Source organism: Dryobates pubescens, chromosome 12 (assembly GCF_014839835.1).
Source record: "Dryobates pubescens isolate bDryPub1 chromosome 12, bDryPub1.pri, whole genome shotgun sequence".
Lineage (NCBI taxonomy): Eukaryota > Metazoa > Chordata > Aves > Piciformes > Picidae > Dryobates > Dryobates pubescens.
Window position 1 is genome coordinate 17,401,868 of NC_071623.1, and position 23,223 is coordinate 17,425,090.

General features: G+C 47.9%; 2 protein-coding genes across 2 annotated transcripts in view; both read left to right on the forward strand.

Annotated features, from left to right (window-relative positions):
- LOC104305034 (cystathionine beta-synthase) overlaps positions 1 to 7,555 on the forward strand; it is a 34,732-nt gene extending 27,177 nt beyond the window's left edge. Inside the window, exons 14-19 of the mRNA XM_054165744.1 lie at positions 936 to 1,041; positions 1,847 to 1,918; positions 3,142 to 3,276; positions 3,837 to 3,945; positions 4,651 to 4,735; positions 7,233 to 7,555. Coding sequence (XP_054021719.1) covers positions 936 to 1,041; positions 1,847 to 1,918; positions 3,142 to 3,276; positions 3,837 to 3,945; positions 4,651 to 4,735; positions 7,233 to 7,420 — 695 coding nt within the window. The 3' untranslated portion in view covers positions 7,421 to 7,555. The remainder of the gene's footprint in view (positions 1 to 935; positions 1,042 to 1,846; positions 1,919 to 3,141; positions 3,277 to 3,836; positions 3,946 to 4,650; positions 4,736 to 7,232) is intronic.
- Positions 7,556 to 11,163: 3,608 nt separating this feature from the next.
- LOC128897614 (fibulin-2-like) lies at positions 11,164 to 14,033 on the forward strand. Its single transcript, XM_054165745.1, has 2 exons — positions 11,164 to 11,327; positions 13,319 to 14,033. Exons 1-2 carry the CDS (start codon positions 11,164 to 11,166, stop codon positions 13,827 to 13,829), a joined length of 675 nt encoding a protein of 224 aa, XP_054021720.1. The 3' UTR covers positions 13,830 to 14,033.
- Positions 14,034 to 23,223: the final 9,190 nt, after the last annotated feature.

Genomic DNA, 23,223 nt, shown 5'->3' on the forward strand with positions numbered 1-23,223 from the left:
GAGTGCTCACGCCCGGGGAGTTTTGCAGAAGCTCAGGCCGTTTGTAATGAAACACTTGAATGTTGATTTAACCTGGCAGACACAGAGACACTGTGTTTCAATAGAAACCACCCTGTTGAACTCAACTATAATTTGTTAATAGCCTTCATGTTCCCTGAACTGCATTTTCCAGGGCCTTTCCTCATTTGTTTGAAAAGCGTGACCCAGTGATAACCAACCTGCTGTAAAATACGTGCTGCCTTGAGTGCAGTGTGTAACTGGCACACAGATAGTGGAGTGTGTTTGACTTTCAGCACTGGTGGAAGGATTGCCTCTGTAAAGCAGGGACCTGCTTTCCCTACGTGCAGCCAACCACATGTGTGCAGGCAGACACGGGGAGCGTTTCAATCTTCCCATCACGCTGGCCTGGTATTCCAAGCATGAATGTAATGTTTATGGTTTTTTTCAGTCTTTGCAATGTGTTTAAAGCCAGTTCTTTGATTGCCAAGTATGTCAGCCAGAAGCTCTAGATTTGGCATGGTCCTCTCCTCACCCAAAGGAAGGGTCTGGGATGGGCAGCAGTGGCATGGATATCCCCCTGTAGAACCTTTCAGCCTTTGGCCCTGCCCACAGAGTCACCACAAGAAGTGGTTCACGAAGTTCATAAGGTGGTTTTTTGTGCTGCCTGGAAAGCCCATTGCCAAGAGCCACTATATGAATATGTTCCTTCAGTCCCTACCTCTTCCTGACCTTTAAGCCTATAAGGGAGTGGGGCCAAATGTCCTCCCAGCCCCAATGTCTTGAGCTCCCCTGGTGCACAAGGTGCCACCTCTGCTACTGCTTTGCCTGGGTGCCCCTGTGCTGTTAGCTGGGTGGCACACATGCACCAGCACTTTGGTATTGCACTCTGGCTGGGCAACCCTCATGCTGCTCTTTCTCTTCTTGGCACCTGTCAGGTGGCAGCTCAGGCAGTGCCATGTCTGCTGCTGTGCGAGCTGCCCGGGACCTGAAGGAGGGCCAGCGCTGTGTTGTTATCCTGCCTGACTCTGTCAGAAACTACATGTGAGTTCCTTGCTTCCTTTCCAGTGCTGGGGTGGGACCTTCTATAGTCTTCTCCTTCACTCTTTGTACGTGTTTCAGGTTGACCCTTCAGTGACTGCTGAGCCCAGGTGCTGTGGGCTGCTGGGAAAATACAGAATCATAGAATGGTTTGGGTTGGAAGGGATGTTTGAAGGCCATCTAGTTCAGTGCCCCGGCAGTCAGCAGGGACATCTTTAACTACATCAGGTTGCTTAGAGCCCCGTCCAGCCTGAGCTTGAATGTTTCCAAGGACAAGGCATCCACCATGTTTCTGGGCAACCTGTTAGAATGTTTCACCACCCTCATTATAAGAAATGCCATCCTTACTTTGAGTCTAAATCTACAGCCTATCTACAAACCATTCCAGTAACTCTCATAACATGTCACCTGGAGTGAGCCCAGAGCTGAGAGTCTCTCTCAAGCAGCTCACAGGGTAAACAAAAGAAGCAATGGGGAGAAATAGTGTCCCACCATGGCAAACACCAAGGGCTGGGTGTTGTGACACTTGAGGTTTATTTTCTGTTGTCACTGAATTGCTACACAGAGCAGGAATCAGTTGAGCTACAGTTTTTGAACTTGCATGCCTAAGGTTAGGCAGGCAAATAGCTGGCATGCTTCTAAGACTTACTGAGCACCCTCAGCTTCTGTTGTCCTTAGAAGGGACTAAGAGCAGCCAGCTGCAAAAATTGTGGGAGCCCCAGGGCAGTACTGCAGTCTAGTGCATGAAACAAAGCAAGAGTTCTCTTGGAAGGCTCACAGACTCACTCCTTTTTTTGGTGATTTCTAGGTCCAAATTTGTGAATGACAAGTGGATGATAAAAAATGATTTCCTAGATGACATCCAGGAGCACAAACCTTGGTAAGACAACTTCCAGCAGTATAAACTGTGCTAAGGGAGTCAGCTTTCCCAGTCTGGAAATTACTATCTTCAAAGGAAAGTCTTCTCTTTTAGTATTTATTAAAGAGCCTGATCCCTTTTGGGAGTCCATAATGTCAGCTCCTCTCTTTGGAGTGGTTAAATATCCCAGGTCTCAAGTCAATGTCTGTAAAGGAGACATTTCTGTCCTGAAGTTGCCAATCCGCTCCCACCTGCCAGTCGCTGCCCAGGCCACCTTAACCTTGCCAAGCAGAACATCAGAGGTGGACATCTAGCTCCAGCCAAAAATTCCTCTGCTCCACAACTCATGTTCAAACAAACATTGGGGCAGTGGGGTGATGAGTCCCTCCTGTAGAATGCACCCTTTCAATCAGCTCTGGTGGTCTTTTCAGGCACGGAATAGGAGCTTTTCACATTCCAGGGCTGCGGGTCAGAAAGATGACCGATTCAGCTGTCTGTTGTGCACCATGGGGAAAGAGTCCCCTTCAGGCAGGGAATCCCAGGGAGACCTCTGATGCCAGTGGACATGTGGCTGAGCAAATGCTGGATCTTTAGAAAGTGTGTATTGTCACTTTAAAGCCAGCAGGTATTGTTGATGTCACCTGCTCCTCTGGATTGCTGCAACCAAAGGTTATTGCAAGCTGTTTCCTAAAGACTGAATACATTTCCAAGGGCTCTCATGACTGGTTAGAACTGCTTTTGGCTCTTCCAGCCTCTAGCATTGCCCTGCCCTTTCTGCAAGGACAAAGGGCTGAGATGAGTTGGGAGCTGCCTGTTGCCACCCACAATCATAGCTTGTCCCTCATAAATCACACAAGCAGCTCTGCAGTGCTGCCTTTGGAGGACCAAGGATGCAAACCAAAGAAGTAAAACTGTTAGGCTTCCCCACTCAAGAGCTTGAAGCGAAGCCCTCAGTGGCTTCTTTGGGTTCAGGACAGCTCAGCACCTTACCAACCAACTGGCTTCAGCCTTTCTTCTGGAGCTGTATGAATGCTGGGCATAGGGAAACCTTGGCTTCAACAAGACCTGGTCATGGTGGGCTTGTGGCATTACTGCTTTGGGGCTAGGAGTGTGGCAAGCTTTGCAGACAAGCAGAATATCTCTGAGTGGTTGGTCTGACTTCTGCTGGTCTTGCCTCCCTGAGCAAAGCCCACAGCCACACAGCAGAGAGTAACTGTGTGCTCCTGCCATTTGTCTTTCAACAGGTGGTGGAACATCAAGGTGCAGAAACTGAATCTCTCAGCCCCTTTCATTCTCCTTCCAGAAGTCAGCTGTCAGAAGGCAATTGAGATCCTTCAGGAGAAGGGATATGACCAAGCTCCTGTAGTTTCTGAATCAGGGTAACTATTTGGACTCGTTACAGAGATGGCTATTCTCATAGGAACAGCAGCCATGATGAAGCTAAAGAGAAAGTCCCACTTACTCCTGCAGTGATGGGGCTCTTACATTGGCTTCTGTGATGCACATTCTGTGATGCAAATATCAATCTACTTCCTTGTGAGGATTCATCAAGAAAACTCCCTGTAAATAAGGTGGCTCAAGTCAAAGCCCTTCAGACCCAGCAGAGGTTGGACCAATGCACAGACAAGGGGAGGCCAGAGGAGAGGTGAGGGCTGGATGGGAAACCCACCTAAATAAGCAATAGGAGGTCCACAAGTTTTCCTTCTCCCCACTGCCAAGCCCTGGACTGCAATAGCAGACTTTAACTACTGCTAAACCAACAGCTTGGTGAGGGAAAGGATCTTCTTGCCCTTCTCAGATGAGGAGAAACCTGTTGCCTTCTACTAAAAGCAGCAGCAATTTAGTCACTGACCTAAAGAGGAGCAGTTCTGTCCCTACATAAAAAATATGTGTCCTGCCTCAAGTCTGGCCTTGTGGAAAACACTCTGCTCTCTTACAGAGTTATTCTGGGTATGGTGACCCTCAGCAATACCCTCACTTCAGTTCTGGCTGGAAACGCACAGTTCTCAGACCCTGTTACGAAGGTCATCTACAACCAGTACTCAAAGGTAACACTAAGGCTGTGGCTGGTGTCAAGTGGTATCCAGGGACAGGGAGAGGTGCACCACCACCCTAAGGTGTGAGAGGAGCTGGAAGAAGAGGTCAGTAAAAAGACAGGGAGAGGCGGGGAGAGTTATGGAGACAACAAGGAGGTGAGAGTGAGAGCCAGCACCTGCAGAAAAGATACTGAGCCTGTAGGGTTCAGACGTGGGAGCTTTCACACCAGGGAGCAAAGTCTGTGAAAGTCCAACCCTAATCTTACATTGTCAGAAGATTTTATCCAGCTGGGAGGTTGGCATCTTCTGAACTGTTGCCAGGGCTCAGCAGGGCTGGGGTACAGGCGCAGGGCTGGGGTACAGGCAGAGGCTGCTGAGACACAGGGCAGGTCCTGTGGATGGGCAGGGGAGGGATGCCTGGGTTATACGGCCACCAGTGGTCCAGAGATGAAGTAAATGGATGGTGTTAGCACAGCTGGAGTCCACAGAAACCCTTTGGGCTGGGGGGAGATATCACAGCCAAGCCAGGTCTGCAGGTTGCCTGCATCCCCTTCAGTGTTCCCAGAACAGTGCAGGTGGCTGAGGCACACCTAAGCTCAGGCCAGCAGGGTGCCATCCTGCCCACTCATGGCTAGTCAAAGCCAGGAGTCAGGCTCCACACCACTGTCCTTTAGGTATAAAGTGAAACATAATAATGAGTCTCTTTGTGCTGTTTAGATTGGCCTGGAGAACAGCCTTGGGAAGCTTTCCTGCATCCTGGAGGATGATCATTTCGCTGTTGTTGTTCAGGAGCAAACACAGTGTGGGTATCTGCAGAAGCACTGTATGGCCTTGGCATGAATGCCTGAGACAGGAAAGGGAAATTCTTAAACTTTTCAGGTAGCTTGGCAGGTATCAGCACAGCTGATCCACATGTGGCCCCTGAGCCTTTGCAGGAAGGATTTCTGCCCCGTGGCTCTGCAAAGCTCTGAGACGGCCAACTATTCACCCATTTCCTTTTCTGACACCACAGGGATGAGGGGAGAAGTGGGAAGCCTTAACCACAGGAGTCTGGAACTAGCACACTTCTGAGTGTGTGTCCTACAGGAGCACTTCCAAGATCCTGGCCATGGGAGCTGTGTTATTTCCCCACGCAGGTGTGACAGTGAAGCTTCTATCAACTCCATGCCCTCCCTTCATCTCATGGTTTCCCTGGAAATGCATTTTTGAGGATGAAAAGATACTCATTATGGGATTTTGTTTGGTCCCCTCTGATAGACAAGGTGGACTGTAGGTAGCAGCTTGAGGTGCAGTGCCTCTGCTGCACAGCTGTGGGTTCAGGCCTCCAGTACTTGTTTAGTCTCTTGATCTTGAATTCAAATCACTGCCTGGCTGGTTTTGGGCAGCAGAGTTAAGAATCTCTATAGACTTAATATCCCAAGGGAAAGGTGCAAAGGAGCATTTGGACACATGAGATAAAGCTTAGGTGGAATTCAGATGTGTAATTGTAAGGGAACAAACTACACAGCCTCATCCCACTGCTTAGAGACCATCTTTCGTGCATGGCCCAAGGCTGTGCCATCTGTTGCCACTTGCCACCTCTGGAGATGCAGCCACGAGCTGTCCTTACTGGTGTGTGCCCCTATGGGTCTGGGTAAATTGATATGCTAAGGGAGCTTGCTGGATGCTATCAGATACCTTCCCTGGAGGTCCAGGATAAGTCAAGAAAGCTGAAAACAGATGTGTTGGACAGCAAGGAAACCCTGTGGCAGGGGTACATGAGTCAGGAAGTACAATGCACACTGCTCTGTGCAGCCTGGGGCCTCTATGTATGAGCCTTATCTGGTCCCTGGCTGAGTATAGAGGTAGTCTGCCAGTTCAGGAGCACTATTACACCAGTCTAACAAAGCACCTGTACCAGCAGCTTTGATTTACTCTCAAGGCACTGTACAGCCACCCCCTCCTTGACGAAGCAAATAGGACCACACCAGCACAAGTATTGCTGACACATTGATGGCAGCAGGGATCACACCTCATTGCTGCCCTGACCAAACCCAGGTATGGTGGCAGGTGTTGTTCTGCAAATCTGACCTAACACACCTTTCCAGTGCAATTATACCACAAAACTTCCAGGAGTACAGATTCGGCCTTACCTTGAGGGAGTTGCTTTGTTTAAAACATTAGCAAGATGAGAAAAGTGATGGTGACTCCACCACCTCCCTGGGCAGCCCATTCCAATGGCCAATCACTCTTTCTGTGAAGAACTTCCTCCTAACATCCAGCCTAAACCTCCCCTGGCACAGTTTGAGACTGTGTCCTCTTGTTCTGTCACAAACTTTCAGGATCTCAGGTAGTGATAGGACTAGGGGGAATGGAATGAAGCTGGAGGTGGGGAGATTCAGGCTGGATTTGAGGAGGAAGTTCTTCACCATGAGAGTGGTGAAGCCCTGGAATGGGTTGTCCAGGGAGGTGTTGGGGCACCGTCCCTGGAGGTGTTTAAGCCCAGGCTGGATGAGGCTGTGGCCAGCCTGATCTAGTGTGGGGTGACCCTGCCCATGGCAGGGGGCTTGGAACTAGATGATCCTTGTGGTCCCTTCCAACCCTGACTGATACTACTATGATACTAAAATAATGAAAATCCCTTTTGTACCACATTTTGTTATAAATCAAGTGGTATCAGCAAATTAAATGCCACCCCCTCAAAAAGTATCAGCCAGCTGTATACAGTGCCTCCTGCTCTGGTTTTCAAACAACCTCCTGTTTCCTTTTCCAGAGCTGCTGGTTTAATGTTGTCACAGTGACCTCCTTGCTTATTACTTTCTTGACACATCTTCAGAGCTTGCATTTCATCTCGTGTTCAGGCTCTGGTGGCTAACTTTATTTTTATTTAAGAAAAGGGTTTCTCAGGTAGTTAAAGTGATTGTTGCAATGCTGTTTTGTTAAGTGTGCTGCAGGACATTACGAGAACAGAGGGGAAAGTGTCTCACTGCCGCTCTTGGAGAGCCTCATTAGCTTGGCGTGAAAAGTTTTGTGGTGATAGAAGCAGGTCTGGAACAGAGGCTGGGTAAAAACAACTGGGAAATGAAGTTTTCTGCTCTGGTAAAGAGTGCATTATTTGCAGCTAAACCCTCGCTGACGTGAGCCCAGTAACCTGACTGGAGCTGCACCAGTGGGTGTTGAGGCAGAGCAGAGACAGCTGCTGTGCCCACTGAGGTTTTCTCTTAATAAACAACCAGCAGCCTCTACACAGCTGGGTGGGGGTGCTCAGTGTTATTTTCTCTTTCTTTCCCCCACTAAATTGGCATTTTCTGTGTTTACAGTCAATGGAAATGGCAGTTCCCTCAGGAAGGAGGTGGTGGTTGGTGTGGTGACAGCAATGGACCTCCTCACCTTTGTCAGTAGAGATGACAAGAGGGAGCGCAGCAGCTTGGCTGCATCCACCTCTGCTCCCCCAGCAGGGCCAGCTGCAACCCCCACGCCTGAACCACCTGGCCAAGAGTCTTTCTAGGACTAACCCAGCTGAGAGTTTCTCAAAATGACTATGTGAAAATTGTAATGTAATAACCATTTGTGCACTAAATGCCACCCAGACCAACACTGAAGAGATAATAACTAAAGAAATTGCATTTAATAGCCATGTGTAGTTACATCAAGCTTCCCAGAGCTGGAGAGGTAACACAAAGGAAGGAGACGTTTTTTGCTGCCCAGATTTTAGCAGATGGAGGGGGATTGATGTGTTTGCCAATGTGCTGTGACTTGTCCTGGTCCCACCAGGGCTGGAGCCTCTCTCTGCCATGAGGAGTTCCAGCCTTCTTGAGGGCTGGGGGCAAGACACATCACAGCTGCACCCTCCTGCTCCTTTCCACTCCTCAAAGGGAGGGTTGCAGACAGCCCCCAGGAGACCCTCCTTCTCACCCTCAGTTCCATTTGGGGGCCAAGAAGGCAGCCTCTTCCACCCCAGGGAGGAGTGTAAGAGGCAAGGCCCCAAAGGATTCATGAGGAGGAGGGTGGATGGGACATGGCACCCTGGCACACAAAAGCTGGGGAGCTAGGCAGGCATGGATGGGAGGAATAGGAAGGAACAGCTGAGGATGGTGACAGGCAAGTGGGATGAGTTATTGGGCTGATGGGAAATGATTGCTCCTATCATGACAACTAGGCTTTGGAAAGTACCTTCCCCACATCTGGGGGAGCTGGCAGCACTGGGTGTCTCACACATGGTTCTGAGGGAGAAGGCAGTGAACTGAACCTGTTCAAGAAGACTCATTCTCATGATACAGTAACTGGGAGAGGCGACATGGCATCAGCCCTGTGTACTGTAACGATCATCTCACGAATATGTGTCCTGAGAGCTCATTAATGAGGGGTAGAGGGGAAGGAGAGGTTGATCTTAATTTTGGTGTCAGACTATTGTGTTCCAGGAACTAATAATGAAGGTCAGAAGAGCCATTTACCATGGCTGTGAAAACTGTAAATGAAAGTACTTGTGAAAGGAGAGCTGAAGGATCAAGCTGTGAAGTGCCTTCAAACTTGTCTCGGGGCAGCTGCTCTCAAAAGATGCAGTGAGCTTTGCAACCCTTCTGTAAGTCTCAGGAGCTGCTCCAAGGGAACAAGAACCAATTTTGATTTTGGCTTGCTGCTAAAATCAGCAATCACTCTGATCCAGTTTGTATGAGACTTTCATTAAAGTATAGGTTGCTGAATTATTTATATATGGGAGGAGCAGCCCTGCTGTCTTTTGCTTCCCGAGTGCCACAAGCTATATTAGAACTTCTGTGAATTTTTGCTTAAGTAATAACCATATTTATCCAGAAAAAGTAAAAACTGATTAGCTCAACCTCAGTGTAGTGTATTTATTAGTAGATCTGTCGCAGACTGAAGGGTATTAGCCCATGTGTGTATTCCAGATTCAAGTGAACAAGTTGGGAGTGTCCCATAACTCCGTGAAGCTCAGAACTGACGCTGACTCTGGACCACGTTGAAGCCTGGGATATGCCAGACCCTTCCTGGACACCCCCAAATGCATTATGCCTCCCTGTGCAGAAGACCTGGCTGCAAGAGAAGGAGTGGGGCTCTGCCTTCACCTGACAGTCAGGGACACTCTCTTTGCAGGGAGCTGCCCTTCACTGGGAGTTGGGATCCTCCCTTCTAGCCCCCAGATCCCCCACTCCTTATGCAAGCACCTCAGTGGGAAGGCTCTTCTCCAAAGGCAGCTCATGGGTCTTAAGGTCAAGCATGATACAGCTCCTCTGACAGCTCCAGAGCTATGTGGTGATTTGCCTGCATCTGGAGATTACTACCACCCTGCCCCAGAGGGAGCCTCTCTAAGTGCACATGGAAATGGGATGCTGTGTGCTGGGCAGGTCTCTCCCAGAGGATTAGAGAAGCTTTAGGATGTTTAGGAGTTGCACCGAAGAGCTTTGCATCAGGAATGTTAGCTCCAGGCTGCTGCTGCATGTGCACGCAGACTGGAGCTTAAGACAGCTTTCTAGCAGTGGCCAAGGCCGTGGAGGCATGGCTTGTCCTCTCTGAAACGTTTTTTTGCAAAAGACGTCCTCTTGCTTTGAGTTTGAACAGAAACAACTCCAGTATTTGCTGCATTTGAAGGGGAACCCCGCAGAGCAGGCTGCTGCCTGGGGTGCAGGGGCCGTGCACTCCCCTGCACAGGGAAAATGTGGCAGCCGTGGGAAAAAACAGCCAGGTGACCACCTGACAGCAGGGAATGACTGCCCAGACTTCTGCTGCCCTGAAGCTCCTCTCAGTCTCGCAGTCCCAGCACTGCAGGGGGTGGTTGCTAGCTGCAGTCAGGCTGTGCTTTGGCAGAGGGTGAGGGGGTTGCTGAAGAGTAACCTTGAATACTTACAACGATTTCTGTGTGTCAGCTATGAATGCGGCAACTAATAATGCCTGAGATAGCAGCTGAAAGAAGGTGAGGGCCAGGCAGCATCCTGTCCTCCTGCCCTGGGCACAGCACCCAGCTCTGGTGCAGGAGACAGACCCTGGCAGAAGGTCCATGGTCTTCTGCCAATACTTTTTGCTCTATGGGGGGCATGTGTGTGTGAGCTGTGCTGACAAGCCCCTTGCTGCTCTCCACAGTCCCTACTCCTGTAAGACTTTCCAGCTCTTCATCCCACTGCTCTGCAAGGCTGGGGGGCACATTTCTAGTGAGCTTATTAATAGACCAGGCTAACAAGTTCATTAATAAATCAGCCCTGAAGAAAAGGACTTGGGGATACTGGTGGATGAGAAGCTCAGCATGAGCCAGCAGTGTGCACTTGCAGCCCAGAAAGCCAATCACATCCTGGGCTGTATCAAGAGAAGCATAGCCAGCAGGTTAAGGGAGGTGATTCTCCCCTTCTACTCCTCTCTGGTGAGACCCCACCTGGAGTACTGTGTTCAACATTTTCCAAGGTAACTGGAAACATGAAAATGTTTCTGGAGCCCCTATTACAGAAAGGATCTGGATGTGCTGGAGCGTGTCCAGAGAAGGGCCACAAGGATGATCAGAGGGCTGGAGCACCTCTCCTGTGAGAACATAATGAGGGAGCTGGGGCTGTTCAGTCTGGAGAAGAGAAGGCTCTGAGGAGACCTTATTGTGGCCTTCCAGTATCTGAAGGGGGCCTACAAGAAAGCTGGGGAGGGACTTTTTAGGGTGTCAGGTAGGGACAGGACTAGGGGAATGGAACAAAACTAGAAATGGGTAGATTCAGGTTGGATGTTAAGAAGAAGTTCTTCCCCATGAGGGTGGTGAGACACTGGAACAGTTTGCCCAGGGAGGTGGTAGAAGCCTCATCCCTGGAGGTTTTTGAGGTCAGGCTGGATGTGGCTCTGAGCAGCCTGCTCTAGTGTGAGGTGTCCCTGCCCATGGCAGGGGCATTGGAACTAGATGATCCTTGAGGTCCCTTCCAACCCTAACAATTCTATGATTCTCTGGTATGTCCCAAGAAGGACCTCCATTGTGGGGTGCATGACTCCAGAGCTGGCTGCCCTCCACCCATGCTACCTCACTAAAGCTCACTAAAATCATTCTGCTTTTCTTCTGGCCATTGTCATCCATGCCTCTGTTAGCCTGTAAAGCACAGGGGAAAGCTGACACTTCAAAAACCCCTGACTGAAGCCTGCGAAGAGAGGAGAGAGAGCAGACGTGCAGACGGCTGGGAGATGTTGGATTAGTCTGCAGTCAGATGCACTAAACCAACACCACTAAGAAGATAAGCATCTTGCTGGCCCTGCCCAGCCACCTTTCACATTATGGACTCTTCCCCGCCTCCCCCCACCAGTGTTTCGTCATGGAACCACCACCGGCAGCACTTAAATAGAGGCCCTGGGCAGACTGTGGGGCGAAGACTGGAGACGCTGCACAAGGTCCTGCGCTGCACCTCAGGACCCATCCTGCCTGCCCAGCCACCCTGCAGGTAACCAGCACCCACGGGGACATGGGATGGGACAGGAGGGTAGCACCTTGGCCAGCCTGCAGCTTGGTTTTCCAAAACTGAGGAGGAGGAGGAGCATTTTCACCAGGAGAAGTGGCCTGGCGTGAGCAGGAGGCTGCTCCTGCTGCAGCTGCCCAGTGACAAGCTCAATATTGTGGGTTTGCTGGGAGCCATCTCTTGAAAGAGTTCAGTTTCATTGTCTGGGGTGGGGAAAAGCTTTTGGTGGTGGATGGTACTGCTGGGGCTAGACAGAGACTTGAGTGTGCAAAACCTTTGACTTAACAGCGTTTGACAGCAGTGCTCTGCTCTGCCTGTTTGTGAAGCCCAGAGGAATTGGGTGACTGAAGAGGAAAGCAGCTGGGAGAGAGCCCTGGGCATGGGGCTGCAAAAGGGAGATCCTTGTTGAGCAGCAGCCTTAACACAAGGCATTGGTCTGGGCCCCATGCCGATCAGCACAGTCAACACCCTGCTGGGAGGGGTGATAAAGTACCTGGCAGGTTAAATGTGTGAATGAAACAAAGGGGCACGACAGTCACTTACAGCTAAGATGAAGCAATTACCAGTAACTAACACAAGCAAGAGTTTGCTTTCAAAACAGGAAAGCTCTGAAGTCATAGAATTGTTAGGGTTGGAAGGGATCTAGTTCCAAACCCCTCTGCCATGGGCAGGGATACCTCACACTAGATCAGCTTGCTCAGGGCCACATCCAGCCTGGCCTTAAAAACCTCCAGGGAGGAGGCTTCCACTGGGTTTTTCTTTCCAAATGAAGGCAGATGGCATCCATGCTTTCAATTTGTTCTTTGGTTGGTTTTGGTTTTCTTTATAGTTTGCAATTTGGAAATATTTTTGCCTAAGGAAACGTTAAGAAGTAACTGGAAGAGTTTGCAGGTCTGCAAGAGTAGGAAATTTGGGTTATCAAATGCACAGCATGAAGGTAATGACATAACTGTAATCAAAAGCAGCACTGGGGCAACTAGAGAAAGACACCCAGCCTGCTAGGACTCAGTGCAGGAGGGAAGAAAGTGTATTTAATGCAGCAGAATGCAGACAGGGAAAAGGCTTCCAAAACGGCTGGCAACACCTAAGGAAATGGTTGGTCTTGAAAAGCTGGTAGTAAAGAGCCTTATATTGGAGAAGAGAACCAGCATGAGCTGCCAGGCAGTGCTGTGCATCCTAGGAGGTGTAAGTGGAGGAGAAGGCAGCAGGCACAGGGAGGGCATTTCATGCTGGTGAGCAAGCTCTCCACTTTAAAACAAGACTGGCTGGAAAAATGAAGCCAGAGAAGAGCAGAGTCAGGCAGGAGTGTGCAAGATCTGAACCATCTGCCTGCAAAACCAACGTTTTACAAATGGAAGCAAGGGTGAGGTGATGCCCTTGTCTCCCTGTGAGGGAGCAAGGTGGCTGGAAAAGGTAGGCAGTGAGCTGCCAGGTGGTGAGTGGCACACCAAGAGAGGCCGGGAGCAAGCACTGACCTAAGTCCAAGGAGAAGGAGGGTGCCAACTGCAGTAGTAGCCACAGGATGAGCCACCAAAGCATACAGTGCTTTTCTGAGCCTTTCATGTGTCCATGCCTGAATGCCTCCCAGCAATAATATTCACTGAAATGTAAACTACTAGCATCAATACAGGGGTTAACAAGAGCCATTTGCTGGCCAGGGCAACCATGTCAAACCTCAGTGCATGCTGCACTGTGCGCTCTGATAAGCCGGTGCCCGTGTTGCAGCCACCTGAACACCTGGTGCCTGGAGGTCACCTGGGTCAAGCCAGGATGGACTTCTGGGCACAAGGTGTTGTCTTAGAGCAAACCAATCTAGTCCCAGCAAGCTGCAGATGACCAGAGCTATGGCTAATGGGCATGGCAGGGAGAGGTGGCTATGTTCCGCTCTCCTCAAACCTTGAGAGGGTCCAGACTGTGGGTTTGGTGTGCCATGCCCAGCATGATGCCTCTGCCTATCTCCCCCTTTCTCTCCCCAGGAGCATGGCTTTTGCTGGTGCTCTTTGCTGGTTGCTCACCTGCCTCCTGCTCTGCAGCGCTGCCCCAAAACCCACCTGTGACCCCAGTACCTGCACCTCATGCTCTGAAAGGGAGGTGGAGGAGTCACCCACCCCTGCTGACAGCAGCTGCTGCTCCCAGTGCCCCCCAGCCTGTGCCTGCCCCCCGCACCTGGAGGACGACTGCAAGATGCAAGGCTTCACCAGTGGTCACGTCCCTGCCGGCCGCTCCTTCTACATTGACTTTGCCCGCAAGCTGTGCACCTGCGGCCCCAGTGGGGACATCACCTGTGCCTCGCTCTGCCCCCGCCTGCCCCCCACCTGCCAGGCCGTGGGCAGCCCCGTGGCTGACGGCTGCCCCCGCTGCGTCTGCTACAATGAGGAGGAGATGGCAGTGCCTGCTGGCACCGTCATTGCCCAGGGCACCCGGGTCTGCACCTGCCCTCCCGAGGGGGGCCAGCTGCAATGCAGTGGCGGGGAGAGCAAGGAGTGAACCTCTCCTGTCTGCTGGCCAAGGGCAGGAGGACAGGGGAGCCTCTCTGGCAGCAGAAGGCTTTCTGTGCCGTGGGGCACCCTCGCTGAAAAGCGTTAAATGTTTCAAACTCTCCTAAAGGACTTGGCAATGAGCGTGGCTGTGGCACAGGGTGCTGGAGAGGTGCCACTTTGCATGTCATGTATAGGCCGGGGCAAAGCATCTATAGAACTTTCTTTGTTGTGAGGTTTGTTCCACATCGGTGGGCAGTGAGAGGGTAGGTAGCTGCTAACAGGTAACTGAAACAATGAAGTTATTTATTTGTAAAAGGACTGGGCTTTTGTGTCTGTTTATATAGCCTGTGCTTGCAGCTCGCTGGATAAACTCCCTCCTGGGAGCCAGGCCTGTGCTTCCTGTGATTTCATCAAGTCCAAAGTGGTGGGACAAAAATCAGATGGTTGGCTGGCATCCTCCTCTCCAAGCCTTTTTTGAGGTGTGAGGAGTAGGTAGGTTAGCCCATGGCTGTGTTCTTGGGAGGAAGGAACCCCCCACCTTGTGCCTCCATTCTCCAGAGCAAAGCCATGAAGACCATGTAGAGGGGGTTGGCAGTCAAGGATCAGTAGCTCATGGACATCTCAAAGAAGCAGTTACCCAGGGCTGACCCTATGCCAGTCCTCATTGTGTCTTGTATCAGCAGGAATACCCCAAACTGCACAGTAGTGCCTATGTCCCCCTCATTTCCACTCTCCCCTTACCATTGCTGGAGACAGGCACAGGATACAGCAGAACTGCACCTTCTGCATGCTTTGATGTATATGGATGTATGTGCACACACACACACACATATATGTAGCAAGTCTATAATAAAACCACACTAGCAAGTGTTAATTCTGTTCTTTCAAGGGGCTGAATGAGCTACATTCTACCAATAAACTTCTGGAACCTCCTGCTGAGCACATCAGTAACGCTTTCCTTGTGCATTAGCTGGTGTTACTCAGGCCAGACAAGCCTCTCCCCAGCTACCCTGACCCCACTATACCTGAAAAGGTTAAACATGCCCCTGGATTGCTCTCATATTCCTCTTCACTGCTCTGTTTGATGTTCAACTGCAAAAACAAAACAAAACCCCCAAACCAACCAACCCCAAAAAACCCAAACCCACCACAAAACAGTGAGTGGATGAGATTCAGGAGAAGAATTAGAAAAAGTTTGGAGGAAGTAGAAAAATATGCCTTTCAAGCCTAAACAAGGGTCTCCATGAAGGCTAACGCTGCCCAGGGCTCCTGTATGCAACAACCAGAGACATGAGAGCTCTCTATGTCCAAAAAACCACTGCACTCCGAAGCTGGGCATGGCAGATAAGAGCATCTGCATGACCATATTGTCTCCCTCAGCATGGCCACCTCAAGGAGAGCCAGGGGCTAGTGGCTGCAGGGTGGGAGGTGGCCTGGCACCCTCAATCTTTTCCCATGGCTGGAGGGCTTTCTGGGATTAGCAAGGCTGCACTGGTTTGGGGCAGTTCAAGAGCAGAGGAAAGGGATGTGCTGGGAACAAAAGGGGATGTGTTTTGTGTGGATCTGGGGAAGCCAGGATACCTTGTGACCCCAGTGCTGTACTGGCTGTGTGGGGACGGGGAAGCAGAGGAGCAGGGGAGAAGGACACCTTTAATGGTGAAGAACTACCCTCAGGCACCCGATCTATTCCTGGCAAGCTCCCTGTCCCCTCCCCACCGTTGAGGTGACCCCTACAACCATCACACCACAGAGCCAACAGTCTTGGCACTTTCACCTCCCACCTATGTGATTTGCAGAAAACTGCAGTGAACCCGAGGGCTGGGCTGAGCAACAAAGAGCACTCACTGTAAACAGAGATGTGACATGGCCTTGCAAAAGCCACCATGTATTCCTGCTCAGTGTGGAAGAACCACAGGAGCCATGAAGCCCAGGCATCTTCAGGCAGCCAGCAGTTTCAGCAGTGCTGGCTTTGCAGTTCAGCATCGAGAACCTTGTCACCTGCCACCAGTAACAAGGTTAGGAAACAACACTTCTTACTTTTCCCAAGGTAGGCATTGTTAGAAAAGGCAGATAGTGACTCCAGATGGAAGTAAAGGCTGAACATGACTGATTGCACACCTCTTCCAACACAGCTTTTACTGCAGCTGAGTGGGGGGAGGGCAGAAATCACCTTCCCCGGGCAGTGAGGGTGCCTGTGCTTCCATGTACTTCAGGTCCAGACAGCTGCTGGGGCTCCCCAGCTTCAGCACCAGCTGAGCCCCTAGACTCACTCGTGTCCCTGTCCTATACCTAGAGGATGTGTTTCTGTCACAGGGAAGGGGGTTTTAGCCTGGCATTGCTTCCCTATCCACTCTTCTCCATGTGGTTGAAAAAAGATCGTTTAAGTTTTCAGTAAGGTTAAAGTTGTCAGCTCAGAGAGCAGACACCACCTGCTGCTATCAAAGCCTCCCAGTACCAAGGATTTTAACTACATGCTGTGCAGGCACTTACAAGGAGCTGAATGAATTCACGTCCTTTGCTTGCATCTTAGGCCATGGTTTGTGTTTGCCAAGCATTTAAGGAAAGCAGTGTGCAAGTGTAGCAATTGTGAGGAGGAGTCACCAGCCATCTGGGCAGACTCCTTGTCACCTGGGGAGGAGGGTGGGCAGCTGAGACTATTTATTCTTTGTCATCATGCATCTGATCTGTCACACCGCTTCCCCCACCATGTCTGACTGATGACCTTTGAACAGGAGAGAATGACCAATAGACAGCAACCTCTGAATAATACTGGTTTTGTATGAGGGTCAGCATGGGAACAACGAGGAGCTCTCTTCAAACATCTGTGAAAGAAGTCCCCAGCAGCTTCTTTGCAAGACACCCACTGGAGGTGGTGGAACACCTTGGTTTCTCTGCCACCATCTGTGATGTGAGGACAGCTTGCATCTCTAGACCCTGCCGGGAAGTCTTGCAGGAACTCTCTCTGTATCTCATCACGTGGAAACAAGAGGCTGTACTGTGCTACTGTTTCCCATGAACAACTGCAGCAGCACAGGGAGAAAAGGAAAAAACCCAAGAGCTGTTCAAAGATGACAAACCATTCAGTTGTCAGAATTTATTCATTTATGTTTAATGTCTTGGTTTTCAGCATGCTTTATTTGAATGGGTGCTATCCTGGATTCTCCAATATCAATCACCCGTGTGCTTTTCTACATTCCAGACACAATATTGCTGGTATTGGTATTTATAGTTTTTCCAGATGGGATTCTTCCCATGGTCTGGACATCAGCATAGTTTTGTGGTTGCACATTTGCATGGCCACTGTAACTTTGCATCACAGCCAGGCATGTGTGTGCAGGTAAGGAGCCATACATGCTTTTTAAGTGCAAAGCAGCATACAGACTGTTGTGCATCTCTAAACTAGCCCTGAAAAACCAAGTCAAAAGCCAAAATTTGCCACTCCTAAAGGAACTGATCTTCACATACAGCACGATCAAACTGGGGTGGAGCTGGTTTTGTTTGTGCTCTTCAGGGTCTGGTAACTCTGTAAGAGATCATTACTGCTGCTTAGTTATTTGTGGAACAGACAGGGCCTTGCTTCGTTGTATTAGAGGGGGTTAAAAAGAAACATGTTTTGGGCGTCAGCCCTTTCAGCATGCCCTCAGTTCCTGCCTCATAAGGCTGTAAAAGATGAAGGTGAACTATTAGTGAGTAAAAGGCCATCAGAAGGTAAAATGTGGTGCTGTACCTTTGAAATCTGTTGCTTGTAGGAAATGTCACGTGTTTGTGTGCTATGACCAGGACCTGCCTGCCAGTGTGGTACCGATGCAAGGTTAGCGTTGTGCTAACCAGCAAGTGGCACGAGGTTGGGAACTAAATTTGCACACACAAATGTGATTGAGTCACCACAGAAGAAAAACAACCAGCTTATGAAGTAGAATGTACAACCTGCAGCAGGACATTGAGCTGAAGCAGGTTTTTAAAATGCAACTTCTTCCCAGATCCCTTTGGTTCAACACCACAATGAAAAAAAGGAAAAAACAAACAAAACAAAACACCAAAAAAAAAAAACCTCAAACAAACAATAATCCCCAACCAAACCAGGAAAAAAAATCAAGAAGAATCTGCAAACAATATTGTGGAGTAGTAAGAGCAGCCCTGATTGTTAGATGGTCTCTGTATTACCAGTAACAGCCTCTCCTCTTTCTATGTGCGTGGCCAGAGGACACCAAAATGCCCTTTGGGGAGAGGAGGGGAGCTGACACTTGGGTTATCTTAGTCAAGGTTACAGAACAGCAAGCAAGGGGCTGCCTATGAAGAAGGATTTGCTGGTAAAGAGTTTCAGGGCAAACTCAACACATGCACACTTGATGCAGCATGTGCTTTACTTTTGAAATGTCAAACTGCAAAGGAGCTTTCTGGACACTGGTTTTTTTCATTGTAATTTCTTTTAACTAAGGATTTGCACTATTTAGTAGGGAGGGGTTTTGCACATTGCCCTACTGAGCGCATACTTTTTGATGCAGAGTATTTAAATACACTTACTTTTATGACCAAGACCTTTCAGTGGGGCAAACACAAAGTTTATCAAAAAGCATGTACATGACCAAAATAACACAAATCAGTTTGGGAAGAGAATGCAGAAAGGTCTAAAGTTGTTTACCCTTGTGTCCTGTGCTAAGAACAGCCTCTTCTTAGCTGTCATTCCAATACTGCATCCCCAACAGCATCCACAGCTCAGTTCTCTAAGGCTGTTGGGCTTTTGCTGACCTTGAATCTTGGGAGCGATTTGTGGAGTCATTATTCAGCACCACTCACAGTTGAAAAGCTCAAGAGACAGGGAAAATCTAGGGCCTGTAATCAAGGATTAATTGCTGACAGCTTTCAAAGGAAGGAAGGGGTATGTGTGTGTGTGTGTGTGGTAAACACACCAAACCAAACCAAACAGGAATTGAAACCAGAATGGAGCATCTTAGAGGAAAATGATTATTTCCACAGCTGCTTAATATGTCACTGTGTTTACAAGTGAGTCAGCAGTCCTGAAAAGCTGAAAAGTCATCACAGGTATTATCTAACACATGCCAGCACAGTTCCTCAAAATCTGAGTATCACTTGAAGAAGCTCCTTAAAGTTTTCAAGAGCCTTTAGTCCTCAGTGCAGCTACAGCACCGAGTTAATCAGAATAGGCTGTGCAAAATAGTCTTTTTGTGTACAAAACCCCCCACCCTCTTGTTCCTGTATAAAAATAGAAAGACACCAGTAACAGAAATATTTTTCTCTCTCTCTCCTGGCCTTAATTGGATCTCACCCACAGAACCACATATACTCTTAAGCATCTTAGAAAACACAGTACCTGCACAGTAATTGATTTTGCTTTTGTACAACTAAGTCCTCTTGTCTTTTCTGTGTGCTGGCCTCTGCTGAAAGTAAGTGGTGCCAATCTTAAAGACCAAATAAGGTTGTAGCCTGAGCTACACAGAAGTGCATAGCAAACCCAGTCTGATGAAAGTTAAGACTTTAAGGGGAGCCACTGTGGGTTGTAGTTTGTGGTGAAAGGTGGCAGTGAGGTGCACAGCGAAAATGGCATATATAGGTCAGTCACCAGTTTAAGTATGAGCTGTGTGGTTTTCATTACTATTAAAAAAGTCTAAGTTTTAAAATGTTTGGCTCTTAACAAAAATGTCTCTAAACTAAACACTATTATCACATTCAGTGTATGCATCAGTTTCTATTTAGGACTCAGTCATCAGCTTTATAAAGGTACTAGGAATAATGGTCAGGAGTAGGTCCAAGAGCCCAGTCTTCTGACATGTGCTAGTAGTGGCACAGAAATCCAAAACCCAACATAGAAGAGAAATGCTCATAGAAAAATTTCCCTGTTTACTTCATAAGCTTTAAATCACATCATATTTGCATCAGGAAGACAAACCAAATCTGACTTAGGAAGGCCACATTGTTTTCACATTTTAGTAGGGCATCCAAATGGTGCTTTGTCATTTTGGTTTTTAAATGCACCACAGGCTTGATCCTGCATACCTTACACACTCTGAACTTGTAGAAAATATGGACTTTAAATACTATAGCACCTGGTATCTGTCCCAGTCTCTTACTTTTTGCAGAATCCTCATTTTACGCCCTGTGTTCAGGATGCCACTTGGGTTTTCTACAAAGAGAGGTATTTAGAAACAGTCCTAAGTCACGCTTAAGTTGGTTACAATTTGTTGCATACCGAAGAATTACTGTTTTGTAAGCAGGTTCTTCACAAAAGCCAACTGGCTCATCAGTTACTTATGAGACCACGCTTCTAATTCCTGCAATGCTTTCTTGAGGGGGAGATGCATCTTTCAGGGGGGAATTTGAAACCAGCAGGCTAGGAATACATTATACAGGACATAATCTAGGTGAAACAATCTGCTCTGTAGGGCTTTTTTTCTAAGTTTGTTTTTATTCTCTTCAGATTAAGCAAAAAAAATGCTCCCTGGCAGCACTGGAGTTAAAACTATTTCAAATGATTTCACCAGGAGCTGCTTGCACTACTCTCAGGCACTCCTCTAAGGTCAGACAAAGAAATGATCAAATAGTCCTGTGTCTGGAACACACATTTGCTCAGCTAATTACAGATTAACCCTGCAATAACAGAGTGTAATCCAAAATTCCTGGGAACGTGCTCTGGAGTAAGTAAACACCTATAAGAAGATCATTTTCTAAGCAAATGGACAATGATGCTCAGAACTACAGGTTCTTTTAAGGTATGAGAAAATCTGTTGCAGTGTTGGTCAAGAAAGCTGACAGAGAAGCTGGCCTGGTCACCTCAGCAGTTTTGACATAGCCCATGAAATTTAAAGGAAGGTGCTCACACTCTGCAAGCCCCCATCCAGCTGTTAGTCAACGGGGATGTAAAAAGCAAGGCACAGCATCACAAGGCTGTCCCTTCAGCCAGTGTACTGGGCTCAGGGATGCACTGTTTGGGCATCACACTTGGATGTCACAATGTCAGATGCTGGGGAAGCTAGAGCAGATAAAAAAATGCTTCCATGATAAGCAGTAGTACATCTCCTCTTCTGAGCACCCCTTTGCTGAACAAGACTTACACACAGTGGATGAAGTGAGCTTGGGTTTCTTGCCAGAGAGGAATCACTGCCTTTAAAGAAAAGGCTGCTCATTTGCTGAAGATTTCTGATCTAGTAAAACACTGCAATTTCAGAAGTGCATCACAATCTATCTGGCTAAACAAGTTAACACATGGGACTTGTACAGAGGAAGTATTTTCAAGTAAGTCACTACCATATATGCTTGGAACCATCGCTGAAAGTTTGATGACCATGCCATTTTAATTAACCATTTTGAAACAACAGGAGAAAACCCCAACCAACCCACCCCAAAGTCACACACATGATGGGCTATTTACCTGCCAATTCTTTTTTCATTGAAGCTGATCCTGCATTACAAAAGCATAATAAAAATCCCCATACTAGTAAGAACTAGTAAATGTTTCTTTTCTTCATTTGCATAAACAAGTAAACCCACACAAATAAAGAGACCAAGGATTATCTCTGGCCAAGAACTAGTTAATCAGTTTGATGAAACTATGTCCAAGATTTCTTGAAACATTTGTCTTTCAATATTGTTTAAAAATGTGCTTTTTCAGTTCACAGGGAACAGTAGTGTAAAAATAAATCATCCACGAGGCATATTCTCAGCTTTAAATTTTATCCTTTGATAGATCAGTTGCTTGAAAATCTCTTACCAACCAAGGGAAAAATGTTACAGGGTTCACACTTTGAAGATTGCTGATTGTACAGACCAAATGTTGCTAACCCACAGGAATATTTATGGGCCACTTCTACCATAACCTGGAAAAAATGGATTCTATTAACTTTGAGTTATCTTTAGAGTAGTCTACAATGTTGGTAAAGCATTTCACTGCTTTCTCACACCTTACTTTTCTTTAGCAAAACTAGCTGTGATCGCTCAGCAGGTCCTAAAAAAACTAAGTCACAAAAATGGGGCAGATTTTTATATTCCCAGTGGACAAGAATGAACAAAGAGCATGATTTGGGTAATCACTCAAGAGCACACAAGTGTCAGTTTCACTACACTTCACATTGGATGTTCAGGTTGCTTAAGGAATTAAAATTAAACTCAAAATCTACTTAAAGGAGCTTAGCAAACCAAGGGCTGACTGAGGTGGAGGGAGGTGGGGGAGAAAACCACACTTAGTGAGTTTGGCAAAATGAACCTGCTTTACTCTTCAGCTACCCTGAACAGTGAAGAGCAAAGTGTCTTCAGCACACGGCTGCTGCCGATTTGATCGTCTGCTCACTGCAATTAAGCGTGCACTTTCACGGACGTGTTCTGCTTTTAGGAGGTGGTGAGAGTTTGAATTTATTATTAGGGCATCAAAACATGTCACTAACTGTTCAACATGCGAGATTTTGGGGATGGGATGGAGGTTAGTTACATTTTCAACAGGGTTTCAAAAATACATTTGGCCCATTCAGCTCCAAAAACTAGGCTGAATAAAAGGCTGAAAGGTTTAAAGGACTAAGCAAAGTAACAGAAGTCAGAAAGACAGCAACAATACAGCACCTAAAAATGGGCAATCCACACATTTTTCACATTTGCATAGACAATTTTCTTTTCTCCCAAGACAACTCAGCTCCAGAAAATAAATCTTTAATCACAATAAAATGCATGTGTTCATTTTTTTCCCCCTCTTCAAAACACCACTGTTTTTTTGCAGTGCTACGAGTCTAATAGTTTTATGAAACTACCATCCCTTGGGAAGCCTTTGCTTCCTCCTTTGGGCTGTCAGGTTCATCAAGTCAGGAAGCTGAACTGCCTTCAGTTCTTACAACCCCCCCAGATGTATTATTCGTACCTTATTCACGTCTTTGTGGCCCTACCCTGCTAGAATATCCATAAACCTGAAGGTACTTTTAGAGCACACAACCCGGGAACTAATTCCTCGGTGCATGTCTGCCTTCTAGTCATATTTTGAACATCAAAACTGGTATGTGGTACGCATCAGACCATCATGAGTTTCTGTCCTTCTAAGCCCTTCATCCTCACCCTGATTTCCACTGGCAGAAAACCTACATGTGCAGAAAAGATGAAGCTGGAGGGCTCTCACAGTAGTTACCAGTGGTCAGAATAAGGAAGCAATTCTCTGCACTTCACAGCCTGACACGCATGCAGCCTTATGGAGTTTCCCTGAGGTCAGCAGGACTCCACTTTGATCCAATATCCAGATCTAGAAACTCTCTGCGGAGCCAGGGGGATGCTTGTTGACATTAAATGTTTTCCATTATGATTATTTCTTTGGAACAGTAATTTAAAAATACATTCTGAATTACTTGGAATCGATTTACTCAAATGCAGGGTTCCTGAAGTTAAAGAACAGGAAATTGCCTTGCCTGTTA

Coding starts and splice junctions, on each gene's coding strand:
- LOC128897614 (XM_054165745.1), top strand. CDS start 11,164: ATGGACTCTTCCCCGCCTCCCCCCACCAGTGTTTCGTCATGGAACCAC. Junction 11,328..13,318: donor CCTGCCCAGCCACCCTGCAG/GTAACCAGCACC, acceptor TTCTCTCCCCAG/GAGCATGGCTTTTGCTGGTG.